The following is a 15,938-nucleotide window of genomic DNA, read 5'->3' on the forward strand; positions in this document are numbered from 1 at the left end:
GTCAGTAATGACTTTTAAAGTACTGATACTACCCCCTTCTGTTTACCTTCCACTGGCACCCAAAGGCAGTATGTGTAATGATTCTAAAGCTGTGGGAAGATAGATGTTCTTGGATGGTACTTTAACATCAATTCTGCAGAATACCCTGGGTTAGAGAACAGGGCTGGGACCCAGGAATTTTGGGTTCTACTCTTGGCTCCACCGCTGACTCCCTGTGTGAACTAGGATGACAAGTCACTTTAACCTCTTTGTGCCTCAGTGTGCTCCTCTGTAAAATGGGAAGAAGACCCCACACTTTCAGGGGCAATTTTAAGGCAGAATTAATGTTCAAACAGTGCTTTGTTGTTTCCATATGGTGGGTGAAGGCTAAGGGTTGGTATAAACAATGAGGAGTCCTCATTGGCACCGTAGAGACTAACAAATTTATTTGGACATAAGCTTTCATGGGCTAGAACCCACTTCATCTGATGCATGGAGTGAAAATACAGGAGCAGGTATAAATACATGAAAGGATTACAGACTGTTGGCAAAAAGGTGTGAGAAGGGTTGGTATGTTATTACTACCATTTACTGACAGCTCTATTTTTTATTTAGATTATTTCATAATTGACAGTTATGCAAATCTGAATTAACTTGCCAAGGGTAAAAGTGCACCTGAGCTGATTTGAAACCAAGTTCATTTCAGATCCATTCACATGCACTTTTCCCCTTAACCAATTAATTCAGTTTGTATTACAAACTAAATGGGTTATTGGAACATAGTGGAGTTATTCAAAGCTCTTTGAAGACGAAAAGTTGTTTTATCTTTTTGGCAGAAGGAGGCATTAGGCATATTTAACATCCTCTGAGGCCAACTAGAGGAGGCTCCTCTCCCTTCTTTGACTGGAGGAACCATTCCAGCTGCTTCCACCTGCAGATCACGACAGCCAGTCCACACACATCTTAAAGAGTGGAAGGGAAGGAGGATATTATTTTGGGCTGAAATTGTGGGTGAAATTTTAGGGAGGCAGAAGTGAATTGGCTAGGACACCAGAGCTCCTATGCCTACAAAATGTGCCATGGGGTCTTTAATGAGCAGAAATGACCAGGACCTTGATCTTAAGTGTCATTTGAAGGACCAGTTGGGGAGTTGGATTATCACTAAAGGCCAAATCTGAAATTTCCTTACTCAGAATTTATTCAGGCAACACCCTTGACTTCAGTGGAAGTTTTTGCTTAGTAGCAACTTCAAGATTTGGCCCATAAAGATTGAACTGTTCAGTGTACTTTAGTCAGTACTGAGCCAGAGGTGTGTTCTAACATGCACCAACAGTAAATTTCCAGCGTCATTTCCAGGGTGTCTCTCTAAGAACTCCCATTCTCTTTCCATTAATCCCAAGAAACTGTATATCATTATTGTTTGTGTTAGTAGTAGCACTATAGCAGTGACACTCTGTTAAGCTTTCTGTAAACTTATAACAAGAGAGACCCTAATTCTAGGTCTAATTTCATTTGTTGGGTTTAGTGTGTGGGTGCTGGGTGACCTGTGATAAACAGGAGGTCAGACTAGATGATCTATGGTCCCTTCTGGCCTTAAACTCTATAACTCCAATCGAGGCCTGGAAGAGTTTAGAATGTATTTTGAAGACATGATCCTAGAAAGTAGTCCCATTTTTTTTGCACTGGGTCACCTGTAGCAAACACGCAAATTGTTTATCATAAAAGCATATTCATTTCTGTTAACTCAAGATGGAGTTTTGATACTATTAGAAATTACATTGATATTCATACCAATTAAAGTCATTGGGGCATGCTACATTTTGTTTACCATGTGTTGAAAATCATTCATTTCTTTATAATTACAGCAGTACCATGTATTCATGTGGCTGTACTCTGCAATGTTATAGGAAAACTATTTCAAGCTAACATTAAGTCAATGTGTGAACTTCATTTAAAAAGTGAAACTAATTTACCCAGCCTTCTTGCTTGCTTTTTCCAGCCAGGTTTGCAACCCTCTTCAACTGACTGTCTTTGTATTATTATTCTTTTAAAATAAAAATATTACTCATTTATGACAATGTTGTTGTAGCCATGTTGGTCACAGACTATTAGAGAGACAAGGTAGGTGAGGTAATTTCTTTTATTGGACCGACTTCTGTTGGTGAAGAGACAAACTTTAAACTACAAGAGCTCTGTGTCACTCAAAAGCTTGTCTCCTTCACCAACAGAAGTCAGGCCACTAAAAGATATTACCTCACTCACCTTGTCTCTCATTTATGACAGGGCTTTTCAAAGAACCTTAAGAAAATTAGTTACTTCTTTAAACATCCCAGCTAGATGTGGGTGGGAACATTTTCAAAAATATATTTTCATTGAAATAAGCTGTTTCTCCAAAGCTTGAAATGTTTCACAGAGAGGTATAGGTTTTAACAAAGTTTTCATCCAGAGGGTTTCTGAGGTCAAGAACTCTCGGGTAACTTCTCATATGAGAGATAGGGAGGGAGAACTGAAAATCTGATCTTTTTGAGGGGCTTTTGACACAAGTTGAAAATGTTTGGGAGGTTTTGCTTTCATTCCGATGTGGAACAAAAATAAATTTTGAAACCTCAAAAGTTGACACAACACGGAATTGTCATCCTCTGGCCAACTCAATCCCAGCCTATAGATTGGTACACTGATCCTGCCAGTTGTTTTGCATGGGTACAAGGGGTTGTTCTTGTAGAGCCACTCACAGGATTGGGGCCATAGTTATGGATTTATCATGCTGCTTTTATTTATAGAAATAAAGCATGTGAAAAATATACCAGACTGGGAAATTTGTTAAGTTAAGGGGACATCTGTAAGTGGTAAAGACATCTTTGTGACTTAGTTTTTATAAAAGGACTATTCAACAGAAGTGTAATGCAGAATTCAGCTTTGAGATTTGGATCTATGCAATATTCCATTGAGGCCAGTGGAAGTTTACTTGCAGAGGAAAATAAAATGGGACAACTTGGTAACTGGAGCTGTCATGTGTGGCCTTATCTACCCCAGGTAATTGAACCATTGCTAACTGAACTGGTGGGACAGCACCAGTGTAAACAGTGTGCAGCATGTGCACACAAGGCATGCTATTCTGGATTCAGGTCTGCTGCAGAATTTCCCCCATAGTTACACTGGCATTGTACTCCGCTAATGCAGTTAAACAGGCTTCTGGGTACCTAGCTCTGTAGTTTCAGACATTGCTCCCTGAAGCAGTGGCTTGTGGGATATTTTGAAAGGCTTTCAGGGTTCATGTTGAACTTGAACTTCCCAAGTGTACAGAGGGCTTGTGTGTGTAATATCTGGTTAAATCCTGCCATGCTCTATCTCCCAGAGGGCTGCCAGGAGACTGAATCTTGATTACTCAGTTCTATATGATACATACATGTTATAAGCTTTCATGCTGTGAATTCCCATATTTGTATTTTGTGCTGGGGGGTTGTATTCTCTTGAATGAGATTTTTGTTTTATTTTCATGATGATTGGAAATCTTCAGCAAACAGATGACTTAATTGAAAATGCAGCACTAAGGCAGAGACAGACAGTTCACCCAGGTCAGGTCTGGAGTCTGAAAGAGTCACGTGGGAAAATATACACAGGTTGTGTCTATGCTTCCAACCACACTGTAGCTGTATCAGCCATGCAATGTAGGTGGGGTGATCTGTTTGCAGAGAATAGAGGTGGGCAGCATGTCAATAGGTGGGAGGTCGGTAGCAAATGCAGGAGCTGCAGCTGCTGTGTTCTGCACGTTTTACTTGCAAACCACCAGCTGACTCCACACCTCCTCTCTCTTTGTGTTCAGGGAGTGGGATTCTGGCTGCCCACTGCTCAGGAGTGTAGATGAAGGGAAAAGCCCTGGCGACACTCACACAATAATGGCCAGAACCTGACATTTCTCATCTTTCCTGCATTGCATCATCTGTCTTACTGAATACTGAGAAATTAGAAAGGAAAATCATTTCCTTGCCCTTCATTTTCATCACGCTTTATAACAAAACACAGCAATGATCTGCAAACAAAATGGAACAGACAATGTTGGCAACATCAAAGATCAGCAGTCACAGGTCAGACAGAAGAGAAGCAGTCTCCTCTCACAAGACTATGCAACAATAGGCCATAGTGATAACTTATGAAGTGCGAGCTCCCCTCAGTTATAGGAGAGGCTTTTAGGCAAGATCATGGCATGGCAGGTGGATCCACTGGGGTATTCTTGCTATTAATGAAAGGTACTCAGTATTCCATGACCAGTGACTGAGTGTTCTCAGCTGGATGTCCTTGCACCTTAGGGAGCAGCTCCTACTGACGATGTTGCACGGGCGAGTTTGATAGTCCTAGGGCAGGCTGGGAGGCCTTTTTTCTTCATTGCAGCCTTTGACTGCTCCGCTGAGTTTTATTTACTCTCCTCAAGGCGGGGGTCTGCTTTGGGCAGCAGCACGGCATTGACTGATTGTGACTGCATCATCTACTGCATTAACGTTTGTGTTTGTTTTTAACCACCTCTTTCCTGCCTAGCTACATATGATTATTGGTGTGATCTAAATCTGCAAATAAATAGAATAAATAAAGGCACTGGATGGCAGGAGGTTGTGGGGAAGGAGCTCAGCAAATAGACAGATACAAATAACCCCTCTCTCCTGCCTCAGCTTAACTCAGGGACATTAAAAAAAAAAAAAGGGGAACCAACATGAAGTATAAAGAGAGCAGCCAAGTAAGTGCTTAAGGATCTGGACCAGCTCCCATTGAAGCTAATGGGAGTCTTAGCATTCATTTCATTAGTATGGGGATGGCCCATAAGCCTCTCTCCCATTCCCATCCCCTGGTCTAGTATCTCTCTCATTGCCATGCTGTGTCTTACCTAACCTTGGGCCAGACAGTGCAAGATTAGTCCAGTGAATAAGTGTTTGTAGGATCTGACTCTTAGATTGTACCTTGAGGAAAGGACCCATGGCCAAATTCTGATCTCTGATATACTAGTAAATCCAGAGTAACTCAATTGCCTTCAGTGACATTGCTCCAGGTCAGTTACTGTGTAAATGACTTTAATTGAGTTACTCTTGATTTATATGACAACTTGGGTCATCAGCAGGGACTGAACCTGGGCTATCTTCATCTAAAATGACAAGCCTCTACTGTTTGAGTTAAAGAACTAAATGCATTAGGTAAGAATGGTAGCAGGCCCATAAACTTTCTATGTGGACCAGCTACTAGAGTGGGACAAAGACTCAGTGCATGTTACATTTACACCAGTGTAAATGAGATCAAAATTTGATCCCAGTGTCTTTGGGTGAAAGCTGACCCCACTGAAGTGAATGGGAGTTTTGCCATTAACTTCAGTGGAGCCAGGATTTTGCCCTTTGTCTTTAAAGTGCTATACACACTTATGATTATATATGAGTAGATAATAATAAAGACAAAACTATAAAAGGATTAGCTAAACCTGTTTTTGACTCACTCTCAAACATAAGTTTGTTTATCTCAGTGTTATCATAAATAACTACATTTCCTCCATGTGGGCAATGCAAGTAATTCCTCTCTTGTAAAAAGGTTTTAAAGCCATGTTGATTTTATTTTTGTGTGTTATTTATTCATTTTGTTTTCAAGCAAACTCCGGCTAGAGGGGCACAGGGGCAATGGTGCCAATAGAAGGGCATTTCCACAATGGGGGAAAGCAAACAAAGGTCAGACCATTTAACTTATAATTATCTTTTCTCATTGTCTCCACTCCAGGACCAGGTTTCTTCTATGGGCGCTGAACTCCCATAGGCTACCTATGCCTATTGCCTGTGATGGAAGAACTTGATGTTAATGTGAGGTAGGAGAAACCATGCGGCATATTGTACATTGCAGATCTTCTGTCTACAGAGCTGCAGGAGGTCAATAATAACATAGTGTGTTTGCAAAGCTGCAGGATGTAGGATTTTTCTGTTTGCCTGTATTGTTAGGTTATTGTTACTGCAGCAATGGTTGGTTTTGGCTTTCCTTGAGTTTGCATGGTTAGGTAGCCTTGCGCTGTTATTTTTATAAATGTGTAGCCACCACAGCCAAACCCACAGTAGTGTAATACAACATTACTAAGCTCTGTATCACACGCCACAAGTCAGATCCTCACCTAAGGGAGCTGTTTAAGTTGAGGGTAGGGATGGGGAGAGAGGAGGGCAGGTGTCAGTTTACACCAGCTGAGGATCTGCTCCTAGGTTTTTATTCAAAAATTATTTTTTGGTTTTTATTCTAAAAATTAAGAGCCTGGCTATCCTCTTCCTCACACTGAGGTAAACCATGAATAACACCACTGAAGTCAGTTCAGAGACACTGGCGTAAACCTGATGTCCCCAAGCGGAAAATTAGCGCTGTGATTGCTTTGTGCCAATTCAGTGCGAGTGTAAAATGCCGGAATGACAGCCCTGGAAACTGAAGTTCCCTATTTTTATTGAGGTATCCCTAGGGGAGAGACAGGGCTGCTTTCTCTCTCCCTGCCAAGGTAGCCCACCCTGAATTGAAGTTCCTCCTGTCGTCCTGAGATAGGAGTTCAACCTCAGTGGCTCATGTAGCACTTTGCCTCTTTGATGGGACTGCCACAAGGTTGCCAGTCAGTCTGATGGCAGTGCTGTTTTGTGTGGATTGAGACCCCACCAAATTCATTTCACATAAGGCCACCAAACAACCATCAGAGAGTAGGAATTTGGGATCGCTGCTGATAGACCTTGAATCTGCACTGCTGACTCTGAGGGGAAGGCAGAATTCCACTAGCAATTGAGAGAGGCAACCAGAATTAAATGCTCCAGTCTTCTTAAAATCTGTTTTCTATATCTTCTCCATCGCTTGCATTTCAGTTTATTTTTCAATGCGGCATTTCTCTGAAAAAGTTCTCTGCATTACAGTGCTTAGACACCTTCTTGAGAGGTGCCTGGGAAGGTCCACAGAACAGATCAATTATCAATTAAAATCAAATAGATCAAATACATTTGCACTCAGTTTCCAAGGATTCTTTCCCTAATGAGTTACCTAACAGAGAGCATAAGTGTTTCAAAAGTCTTCGTCGTGATGATGAGTGGTGAGTTGCAGAATCAGACTGAGGTTAATGCGGGGATAGCTATGTAATATGGGCGGTTGGGAGCCTAATTCCACTTTGGGGACCTGAGTATCCTCTCACTTGCAATGGTGCAAATGATGAGTAACTTCATGGAGGTGATTGGAGCTACATGAGGGAAAACCAGTGTTCATGACAGGAGAATCATGCCCCTGGTGTAACACTTGACATCTGTATGGTTGGATTATGGAGAAGGGGAAAAAGCATGAAGCTGAATGTATCCGAAGACTCTCTGCCTGTTCTCCCTTTCCACTGGGATTGACATGAGACAGGGCTGCTTTCTCTTTGAGGCTGTTCAGGTGGGCCCCTAGAAGAATGCTTTGCCTAGCTCTCTTACCACTGGGGAGGCCCTCATCTCAGTTCCTGGTTGGTGGGCCTGGGGTGGGCTGGTCACCTCAGCAAATACATCCCTTTCTCCCTGGCTGGGTGGGAGGAGGGAGGGGAGGTAATTAGCTCTCTCAGGCAATTTCTGTGCACAGCAGTTTTCATTTTGGGGGCTGCCACCCAACCCAAGATAATATCTCTGCTTCTCACTCACTTTCTAATATAGCAAATGAAGTTTTTGGGTTCTAATGGCCATACAGCATGCTGCCCTTGGTTTGTGCACTACTCACACTCATGTCAGACGGGAGAGTTCCTTGCAAGACATGTGCCTTACACCCCAGAGTTAGTCAGTTTGGGCCTGATCAAAGCCCATTCAGGTCAATGGAAAGACTGTCACTGACTTGGGGTTTGACTCAGACTCTTCATCACTTCAGGAAAAGCACAAACTCCTTCCCTCCCCCCCACCTTGTGCAACTCCATAAATTTTTTTGGAAATCAGTATTTTAATGAATATTGAACAGGTCACATTTATAACCTGGCAATTGATTCTGAGAGGTAATGTGTTTTGCTTAATGAAATTTGTTTTGGCTTTGCTTTGCCAGTAACAGAGCACAGTGCTTATGCTGCTGTCCTTTTTCTGTGAGGGGAATTCTAGTGCTGATACCTAGAGTGCTATCGTGTTACCTCCATCTTCTCTCCCCTTCCTTTGAATATTTCAGAAATCTCCTCCTCATTATTGATTAATAAAAGAAAAAGTATTAAAACTTCCTAAGAAACTTTTCACCCCCTAGGCTGGTTGTTGGCGTTTTGCATTTCACTAGGAATGGCCACATTTGATCAGGCTAATGGTCCATCTAGACCAGTGGCTTTCAACCTTTCCAGACTACTGTTCCCCTTTCAGGAGTCTGATTTGTTTCACCTCACTTAAAAACTACTTGCTTACATAATCAGACATAAAAATACAAAAGTGCCACAGCACACTATTACTGAAAAATTGCTTACTTTCTCATTTTTACCATATAATTATAAAATACATTGATTGGCTTTCCCCCACTGCAGAGAAATGTTTATGCTAAGACAGACTGTTTCCTTTGAATTGCAAACAAAAAATACTCCCCTCCCCCCACCATTTTAATTCCTATCAGAGTTAGATGTTGTGAGAACCTTCACTCCCTATGTTGCCATTTAAAATGTTTTTAAATAAAATTTGTAGTCCAAATAAGTGAAAAGTGTCCCTTTAAACGTGACTGGAAAGGATCCTCTTTCAGAAATGCTCCCCCAAAGTACATTATCTCCTGGAAACTATTTTGTGCTGTAGCTAATTTTGTCTCATCCAGGTAGAACAGTGAAAGGCTCTCTGATGGGAGATGGCTCTCTCCCTCACTCAGTAATTATTTAATCCTGCTTGTCATTCAGATGTTAAAAGATAGCATAATGCAACTCTCTGTCTTTGTATGGACATTTGAAACCTGTCCTAAATACATATTGGTTCAGTGTTTTGCATTTGGTTTGATATGTCAAACACTGGGGTCAAATCTCACTCTCATTTATAACTTAAAAATGAATTATTTTTCCTTTATTGTTATTGGATTTGTTCATGAACCATATAACACAGGCCTTCATTTTACACTATGCTGGAAAGTTTTATACACAGCACATCCCTTCAGGCATGTACTTTTGTTTTAACCCCACAAATCTCCAGCCATGGGATTTTTGTTTTTGAGAGGTTCGCTTGTCAGCTACCAGTAGGTAGCTGATATTTCCATGCTTTTCTGATTTCAAGGTTAGCTATTTCACCTAGAAGTAACATATAGAACATTTTTACAGAAGAAAAGAGTTTCCAAATTTTGTTCTTAAAAATTGCTCAAGGCCACATAGTAAACCAGTGAGATTAAAACCCACAAATCCTGACTTCCAGTCCCCCATTGCCACTCACAGATAATCCAGTGGAAAGTCCACACATGTAGGGGGAGCAGATTCTAGAGAGGTACTCTGATACCATGTGGATTACAGTGGGATGGATGGATGGAAGGATAGCAGGCAGGCATATTGGAACGGAACTTCCTGAAAGCAGAATTTTGATCTCATTCAGCAGGCCCTTCCTTAAGCATGTATTTAAGTTTAAGCATCTGAGTAGTCTCATTGACTTCATTCAATGGGACTACTTACATGATTTGAAGTTAAGCACGTACCTTGCTGATGGGGACCTTAGTGGTGCTACTTTTGCTGAAATTTATGGAAGACATTCCAGCAGCAAAGCCTTTGGCAAGATACCCTGTGTGATACTGAACCTCATTAGAGAAAGAACAGAGTCTGTCTCTCCCTATCTGCATGAAGCCAGGTAGTCAGAATCAGCTGTGTGACTGTTGTACAGAATGTTTTACTTGAATGAAAAGGTCATTATAGATGATGAAGGCTTCCGTGCAGAGCTGTGCAGAGTCTCCTTTGTGACTGGTATTTATCACTGTCGATGTGATTGGCAGACCTCCTTCTCTCTAATTCTAGTGTGGAAAACTAAAGGACCTGGCAACTATTTTAGATGTATATTTCACAGGATTTTTCAACTTACTGTGTCCTGCTTGTTGTTGTTGGACACATTCATTATATGCAGCCAGTTAACGAGATACCACCAAGAAGTTTGGGATCAAAGTTTGACCTAACTGTTACAATGTGGAGAAGAACGTCCTCTGGATTTTAATAAACTTTTTAAAAAGAAGCCACAATCTATGGACTCATCCATATATCTGCATGCAAATCAGATAGTTGGCTCATAAAATGGCCAGGTAGATTAATAATAACTCAGTTTGCCTGTATAGATAAAGGGGATTCCATGCTCCAAGAACTGCACCTACAGAATTTGGTGGTGCATCTTACCAGGCCCTCTGAAAGTGCAACTCTTCCTGCATGATTAGCATTGCAAGAAGGGGGATCCTCTAGTTCAGTGGTTTCCAAACTAGGGGCGCAGCTTGTTCAGGGAAAGCCCCTGGCGGGCTAGGCCGGTTTGTTTACCTGCTGTGTCCGCAGGTTTGGCCGATCCCAGTGGCTGCTGTTCACCGCTCCAGGCCAATGGGGGCTGTGGGAAGCAGTGGCCAGCACGTCCCTTGGCCCGCACTGCCTCTCGCAGCTCCCATTGGCTGAGAACGGCAAACCGTGGCCACTGGGAGCTGCGATCAGCCGAACCTGTGGACACGGCAGGTAAACAAACCTGCCCAGCTTGCCAGAGGCTTTCCCTGAACAAGCGGCGCCCCTAGTTTGAGAACCACTGCTCTAGTTCTTTTGAGCATCTGCAAGTCTGGGCAGCAAATGTTATGCTTTGCCTAGACAGCGCTGAAGAATGGGGTTACCAAGAGAGTCTTTGAAAGTCTTCCCAGTCCTTCAGAGGTTTCCATTATCTCACTCTGTAGTGTTCCTGATAGCCAGGATAAAGTAAAACTGCCCATCACGGATCCACTCGCTGTTTGACTCATAAGAAGCAAACGCAACCCCCCCTATTATCTGGATGCAGGAGTGGTGAAATCTTTTGGGCAGTTTGACATTGGCTGATGGTCAATCAGACTCACCTCCTTCCCCCTCTCTCAGCACTGATGCTTGTCATTCATTCATTCAGCCCCCAAATGGCCACTTGTTTCCTAGCAACCTTAGCATTATTGCTGTGCATCCTCTGCAAGTCTTGTGCTTTTATGTATCAATTTATTTAAAATCAAATAGAATAAGGGGAGGAGGGAGGAAGAGAAAATAGCTGCAATTTGGTTGCCTCTGTCTTGTGGAAGAGGATTCCTCAAAACGAAGGGAAATTTGTTGCCATAAAGACTGAGAGAGGTTTCAGGAAGTGATCTATGATTGGGGCATTTAAATGTTCTGAATAGAACTAGGAGAATTTTTTTTTCAGGGAATACAGTTTCACCAAAAAATTTTTGGGGGCCCCGAAATATTCATGAATTCAGGTTGAATTTGATATATAATTTCAGCTGAAAAAATACCTGATCTTTTCCCCCCAAAAAATGTCGAAACATTTCATTTTGATCATTTCAAAATGTTTTGTTTCAACTTTTTCATTATGAAATGGCATTTCATTTTCATATTTGGTCAATTAAAAACACAAACACACACACACACAATGTTTAGGTCAATTCCAAACAATGTTTTTGATTTTAGTTTGAATCAAACCAGATTTGTTTTCAAATTTTTTTTTGGTTCCGCTCCTGAGCTGAAAAATCCATTATTCACTCAGCTCTAGTTTTGAGTGACTCAATCAGACTTTTAACACAGTCCATTGATTGCTTCAGAGTAAATTACTGGACATATCACTTCAATCAAACACTCCCGCTTACCACTTTGCTGCCATATTGGACTCCAGGCCCATGCATTTCTGGACCTTGCCTTAGCTGTTAGCTTTTGCCATTCTGCTGAAGTGACCCTTAGTGAGGTCTTTCGTATAATGCCTTTTGTATAACCATCAGGATTCAGTGTCAGCTTTAAATGTCGTCCGCTTTGTGGGTTGCCAATACATACATCCCAGGGAAGAGACATTTGAGAGTGCCACTCTAAGCTCCCACTTGTAGTTTTTGTGCTGGGCTTTGGGGCATTGTCTCTCACAACTGCATGTGTTCTAATCCATTATGCCTGGTAGATGGGATTTCAGCTCCTTCATTTTGTGGACCACTTTTTAAGGGAAAGTTTCCCCAGTGGACTGACTTGCTCTCCTGCCCTTTCAACCCTCTACTGCCTGGTTCTCATCTGCTTTAATCTGTAGACTACCTGGAAATGCGTTGCAGATCACACAGCTCAACGGCTGCTGGCTTAAGCCTTTTAAAAGTTCCTTCACCCAGCCAAAAGCAGCACCAGCTCCGATGTGGGTTAGAGGTGTACAAGCAATTGGGAGGCTGCAGACACTAGCTAGCCTAGTCTAGGGCTTTGTCTGGTAAACTGGTCCACTTGTCCCCAAAAAGCTTTGAACCACTAGCTGGCGGATTTCCATTAAATAAGCATCCAGTAGAACACACTCCCTAATCTACATACAACCACATTTCAAGTATTAAGGATAGAATGTCTTTTTTATAACCGTGTCGAGGGAGAAGCACTGGGTATCTCTACTGGCATTGTGGCCCTTCGGTACGGCACCCGACTGGCAGGGCCGGCTCCAGGCACCAGCTTTCCAAGCAGGTGCTTGGGGCGGCACTGAGAATGGGGTGGCAGTCCGTGTCCCATGGTGGCAATTCGGTGCCAGCTCTACTGCTCTTCCCGCTGTGGCGGTTTTTGGGCGGCAGCTCCACCATTGTGGTGGCAGCAATTCGGCGGTGACTGCTTGGGGCGGCAAAATTGGTAGAGCCGCCCCTGCCGACTGGGAATGAGGAGACCTGAGTTCTTTTCCCAGCTCTGATACTAATTCATTGTGTGATCTTGGGCAAATCATGGAACCCAACTGGGCCCGAGTTTCCGCATCTGTAACAAACCTGTAAGAACTAGAAACCCTCAAACTCCAGCGCCCATTTTTGTGTGTGGTTTAACTTGTTTTATTTATTTAATGTCATAATCATAAACTTAACTCTGCAGTCCAGCTAGACTTGTGAAGATAGAGAAAAGTGAAATGCAGCAGTAAGTCAGGAACACAAGGATTACAGGGGGCTAAATCGCAGCAAGGTATGTTAGCCCCAGCTACAGAAGGAATGCTTGGTTAAGACAGAAAGGAATTTTGCCAACTACTCACAGCTCCCTGCCTTCCCTTATAGATAGGTTAGCAGGAAGTAACTTCCCCTATAGACAGGTTATAATGGGGATGTTTCTTGCGCTGAAACAGCTAGTGCTGGGCCATTGTCAGAGATGAGATATTACTGGACAAGATGGACCACTGGTCTGATTTGGTAGAGCAGCTCTTCTATTCCTGCACACGGAAATCTTCAGATGAAGTACAAAGTGTTATAATTAGTCGGTTTCAGTTCAGGGTGTGATCACAGCTATATTGTTTACTGAACACAGTTATGTAAAAGGTCTGTTGTTTTTCTCAGGTGTTGAGGACTTAGAGCTATTTAGGAATTATCTTTTGCCTTACATTGCTACAGAGTTCAGTGCCTTTACATAAACACTCCAATGGCAACTTGCGTAGGAGGTAGACTCCCTTTACTAAATAAACAAAAGAGAAAGCCGTCTGGGTTTGTCATGCTGATAATTGCTTTTTATTTTGAAATCAAGTGCCTGAAATGACTGAATTTTAGGATAATATTAATTGCCCCCAAACTTTCGGTATTATCAGCTGAAATTCTGACAGCCAATTGCTAAAGGTGTTTTGCAGATCAGGGCATATTGAGAAATGCAGGGCCTGCTAGGAGTACAGCAAACGGTTCATTAATCTCATCCCGACTTTGAGAAATGAGAATCAAGGGGAAGGAACAGGGAACCAAATTGACTGAATTAGTTTTGTTTATTTGGAAGCAAGGGTGGTATTCTGTTATTTAATCCAGATGGCATCCCTCTAGATGGTTCATTTAAAAAAAAAATCAATATTGGCTGGCCCAGCCATTTGGCATAGTGTGTTCTTGCAGGTCAGCTACTTCAGAGCACTTAGGAATCCAGGAAGGAGAAGACCTTCTCTGCAGCCCCACATTCCCTGAGAGTCAGGTCTCTGATCAGAATGAGTCCCAATTCCTGAACCTCACTGTATCGGCCAAAGCAGCCACTTTTCACATGTAACAGTGGGAAGAGATTTGCTTCAGCAATGCCATGGATAGGATTATTGAGGTATTGTAAGGAAGGCAGGGAAGAGGTGGCAAGTGGCCATGGAAGAAGTGGCATGGGCAGAGCTGTCTACTGTTATGCTGTCATTGTGATAACTTTACAGTGAGATGGAGAAGATGCAGGAAGAGGGATGGACTCGGGCCCGTCTCTCAGTCTAATCCTTTGGGAAAGAGGGACCCAGAGTCACAATAAGAGGTGGGTAGGCACAAGGGGACAGATTCTGCTACCCTTACTTGCATGGAACAGCACTTGCACATGTGAGTAGGATATTCATATGAGCACTGCTCAATGTGTCGGGGAGGCAGGCATGAGACAAGCCTGTTTCCTCTCCTAAAACACCTCAGGCTTAGTTCAAAGGGTCAAAGGATCACAACACATTCCAGCAGTCACTTCAGACTTTGTGTTTGCCTTCAGGAGGGAACACAGAGACAGCTGGCTAGATAGAAACACTGTACAAAGGAGACTCAGAAGGGAAAGGAGACACATGGTGGCAGGTAAGACAGAAAATGGACTTGGGTTTAAGGAGGGATGATTGGAGGAGCTACATGCTTTTGTGGGTTAATGGAAGAGAACAAGCCCTATCTGAACATGCTGTGGTATGTTTGCTTTCCAGGAATCACGGTTTACTGTTTGCAGTGTGTCCATAGAACACAGAGGGCCTTTTGTAGAGCCCTTACTAGCTTCTTCAGTTGAAGTCATTTAAAATATAATTTCTCTCAACCTTTTGGCTCAGATTCCTTTTTAGGTGCATTAGCCAAGATCAGGGCAAATGCCAGGCTAAAATGACTGAAGAAGATCTCTGTGTGGCTCACCAACAGAAGTTGGTCCAATAGATATTCCTTCACCTATCGTGTCTCTCATTTTGTGAACTATGACCAGCAGGGTGCTCTTCCTCCCTCTCTCCAGGCTCCTTTCCTAGTGAAGATCAATTGTAGCCATTCTGTAACCTCTGCTGCATCCTCTCTTGCAGGTGGGGCACTAGATCCAGTGCTTGCATGGAGATGGACTTGATTTAGTAGGCCTTTTACTACCTCTACCTTCTCTGACCCTGTCCTCCTAGCAGGAGGGTTGTCGAGACCAGAGGCATGATTAGGTGAAATTGGGATATTTGCATTCCTCAGTGTTGTTCCAGTGACATTAACCTCTTGTTCAAATTGTTAAACTGATAAGGGTATTGACAGAATCTCTTGAGGAAAGTGGCAGTGGGAAGAACAGGAAATGCCAGTGGAAAGAGGAGGAAATGGAAACTAACAGTCCAATCCTGCAGGTCCTTACTGAGGCAAAACTCCCTCTGTCAGTTCACACCAGCTGAGGATCTGGCCCCACATAAGGCACCCTGCTGACACTACCAAGAGAACAGCATATGTGTTTGTGTTGTGTAGACACATGGGGCCTGTCAAGGTTCCTTCCCCACTCTGAACTCTAGGGTACAGATGTGGGGACCTGCATGAAAACCCCCTAAGCTTATTTTTACCAGCTTAGGTTAAAACTTCCCCAAGGTACAAACTATTTTCCTTTTTCCCTTGGACTTTCTTGCTGCCACCACCAAACGTCTAACAGATATATAACCGGGAAAGAGTCCACTTGGAAACGTCTTTCCCCCCAAAATCTTCCCCAAACCCTACACCCCCTTTCCTGGGGAAAGCTTGATAAAAATCCTCACCAATTTGCATAGGTGAACACAGACCCAAACCCTTGGATCTTAAGAACAATGAAAAAGCAATCAGGTTCTTAAAAGAAGAATTTTAATGGAAGAAAAAGTAAAAGAATCACCTCTGTAAAATCAGGATGGTAA

General features: G+C 42.7%; 1 protein-coding gene across 4 annotated transcripts in view; it reads left to right on the forward strand.

Annotated features, from left to right (window-relative positions):
* The window catches only part of HTR4 (5-hydroxytryptamine receptor 4), a 210,516-nt gene that overhangs the window by 59,977 nt on the left and 134,601 nt on the right, over positions 1-15,938 (forward strand). For 3 of the 4 annotated variants that reach the window (XM_074960605.1, XM_074960603.1, XM_074960604.1), the window contains exon 2: positions 5,728-5,812. The exons of the other annotated variant lie outside the window; for it this stretch is intronic. In XM_074960605.1, the coding sequence (XP_074816706.1) occupies positions 5,787-5,812 (26 nt within the window). In that variant the 5' untranslated portion in view covers positions 5,728-5,786. The remainder of the gene's footprint in view (positions 1-5,727; positions 5,813-15,938) is intronic. 4 annotated transcript variants of the gene reach the window in all.

This window comes from Natator depressus, chromosome 8 (genome assembly GCF_965152275.1).
Source record: "Natator depressus isolate rNatDep1 chromosome 8, rNatDep2.hap1, whole genome shotgun sequence".
Lineage (NCBI taxonomy): Eukaryota > Metazoa > Chordata > Testudines > Cheloniidae > Natator > Natator depressus.